The following is a 2,728-nucleotide window of genomic DNA, read 5'->3' on the forward strand; positions in this document are numbered from 1 at the left end:
TTATCGGGGTGGGGGAATGTGATGGGAGTGTATGTGTGTGTGTTTGGGGGGTGGGGTGGGCACCAGAGGTTGTCCCCACATTGGGGAGAGAGCTGAGCTTTGGGAGGTTGAGCGAGGGGATGTTTCCCCACGGGGAGTTGTCCCGCTCCGGTGGGAGGGAATGTAGGACGGCATGAAGGTGGGGAGGAGGGGAAAGAACTCCGGGTTTTCAGCCAATCTGGCGGGGGGGGTGGGGGGGAAGCCTTTCCTTTGGAAGAGCCGGTCTAACTCCGACGGGCTGAGTGGCCTTGCCCCACCCTTCCTTCAACCGTGCTCTCTTCCTGTTTAGATGTGAAGACTGGAGATCCACCCCGGGAAACGCCAGCAGGACGCTTCCATCGCGCCCGTCCGAGAGCTCCCGGGCACGCCTGCCGGCCCTTGGGACCCGCGCTGAGGAACCTCCGCCTCGGAGTCTTGCCGCGGACAGGACGGCGGTGATGGCGTGATAGAACCCCCCAAGGATGGAGCTCCCCCTTGAAGCCGAGGTGGCCCTGCCGACGACCGGCGCCCCCAACGCCTCGGAGACGGCCGGCCGAGCCCTGGCCCCCGGCGCCATCCTCCTCTCGTCCGTCTACGCCCTGGTGTGCTGCGCGGGGGTCCTGGGCAACTCCATGGTCATCTACGTGGTGCTGCGGCACGCCGGGATGAAGACGTCCACCAACATCTACATCCTGAACCTGGCGGTGGCCGACGAGCTCTTCATGGGCAGCGTGCCCTTCCTGGCCACGGCGGCGGCCCTACGCCACTGGCCCTTCGGGCCCCTGGCCTGCCGCCTGGTGCTCAGCGTGGACGGCATCAACATGTTCACCAGCGTCTTCTGCCTGACCGTGCTGAGCGTGGACCGCTACCTGGCCGTGGTGCACCCCATCCGGGCGGCCTCCTACCGCCGGCTGCCGGTGGCCAAGGCCGTAAACCTGCTGGTCTGGGCGCTGTCGCTGCTGGTCATCGCCCCCATCGTGGTCTTCGCCGACACCCAGAAGACGGAGGACGGCGAGGTGGTCTGCAACCTCCTCTGGCCCCGGAGGTCCTGGTCCAAGGTCTTCGTGGTCTACACCTTCCTGGTGGGCTTCCTGCTGCCCGTGTCGGCCATCAGCCTCTGCTACCTCCTCATCGTGGTGAAGATGCGGGCGGTGGCGCTGCGGGCCGGCTGGCTCCACCGCCGGCGGTCCGAGCGGAGGATCACGCGGATGGTGGTGCTGGTGGTGGCGGTCTTCGCCGTCTGCTGGACGCCCTTCTACGCCGTCCAACTGGCCAGCGTCTTCTGGTCGCCGCCCGACCCCACCCTGGCCCAGCTGGTGGTCATCCTGAGCTACGCCAACAGCGGCGCCAACCCCGTCCTCTACGGCTTCGTGTCCGACAACTTCCGCCGGGCCTTCCGGCGGATCCTCTGCTTCCAGTGCGCGGGCCGGTGGGGCGGGCGTGAGGGGCGGGCGGACGGGGAGGGGGACGGGGGCGAGGGGTGGGGGGAGGAAGGGGAGCGGGAGCCGGCCGACGACGGCGCCCTGGCTCTCAAGCCCAGGGCGCGGCTGCCCGACGCCGGCCAGCGGGACTACGAGAAGGTCTGCCCCAATGGGACGTGTACCTCGCGGACCACCGCTCTGTGATGGGCGAGCTGGGGGCGGGTGGGGAGAGGCCCCCATGCCGGCGAGTAACTCTCCCTTCCACCGCCCAGCAAATCACCCTCCCACTTCACCCCACCGCCTCCGAGGGTCCCGGGACCCTTTCTCACTTTGAACGTAGAACAGTACAGCACAGTACAGGCCCTTCGGCCCACAATGTTGTGCTAACCTTTCAGACAACTTCAAGATCAATCTAACCCCTCCCTCCCACGTACCCCTCCATTTTTCTATCATCCATGTCCCTAATAAGAGTCCCCCACCTTGGCAGGGTGTTTCCACACACCCACCACTAAAAAACCTACCTCTGACATGCCCCCCCCATACTTTCCTCCAATCACCTTAAAATTATGCCCCCTCCTATTAGCCACTCCCACCCTGGGAAAAAAGCCTTTGGCTGTCCACTCGATCTGTGCCTCTGATCATCTTGGACTCCTCCATCAAGTCACCTCTCATCCTCCTTTGCCCCATTGAGAAAAGCCCCAGCTCGCTCGACCTCTCCCCATAAGACATGCTCTCGAGTCCGGGCAGCAACCTGGTAAATCTCCTCGCGGAGCTGGATGTGAACCTGGGACCTATTGATCTGGAGTTAAAGGCACTACCAGCACAGGGTGCCGAGGAGATTTACAAGGATGTTGCCTGGATTTGGGGGAGCATGCCTTATGAGAACAGGTTGAGTGAACTCGGCCTTTTCTCCTCGGAGCGACGGAGGATGAGCGGTGACCTGATAGAGGTGTGTAAGATGATGAGAGGCATTGATCATGTGGATAGTCAGAGGCTTTTTCCCCAGGGCTGAAATGGCTGCTACGAGAGGACACAGGTTTAGGGTGCTGGGGAGCAGGTACAGAGGAGATGTCAGGGGTAATTTTTTACTCAGAGAGTGGTGAGTGCGTGGAATGGGCTGCCGGCGACGGTGGTGGAGGCGGATACGATAGGGTCTTTTAAGAGACTCCTGGACAGGTAGATGGAGCTTAGAAAAATAGAGGGCCCAGGTAATTTCTAAAGCTAAAGACATGTTTGGCACAGCTTTGTGGGCCGAAGGGCCTGTATTGTGCTGTAGGTTTTCAATGTTT

At 62.4% G+C, this 2,728-nt stretch overlaps 1 protein-coding gene across 1 annotated transcript; it reads left to right on the plus strand.

The window, feature by feature from the left end:
* The first annotated feature begins 500 nt into the window (after positions 1-500).
* Positions 501-1,643, plus strand: LOC140717586 (somatostatin receptor type 1-like). The gene has a single exon (XM_073031160.1). The coding sequence runs from the start codon at positions 501-503 to the stop codon at positions 1,641-1,643; it is 1,143 nt and encodes a 380-aa protein (XP_072887261.1).
* The last annotated feature ends 1,085 nt before the right edge of the window (positions 1,644-2,728 follow it).

This window comes from Hemitrygon akajei, chromosome 28 (assembly GCF_048418815.1).
Source record: "Hemitrygon akajei chromosome 28, sHemAka1.3, whole genome shotgun sequence".
Taxonomy (NCBI): Eukaryota; Metazoa; Chordata; class Chondrichthyes; order Myliobatiformes; family Dasyatidae; genus Hemitrygon; species Hemitrygon akajei.

Excerpts from the sequence above, each read along its gene's own strand:
- LOC140717586 (XM_073031160.1), top strand. The coding sequence starts at position 501 with ATGGAGCTCCCCCTTGAAGCCGAGGTGGCCCTGCCGACGACCGGCGCC.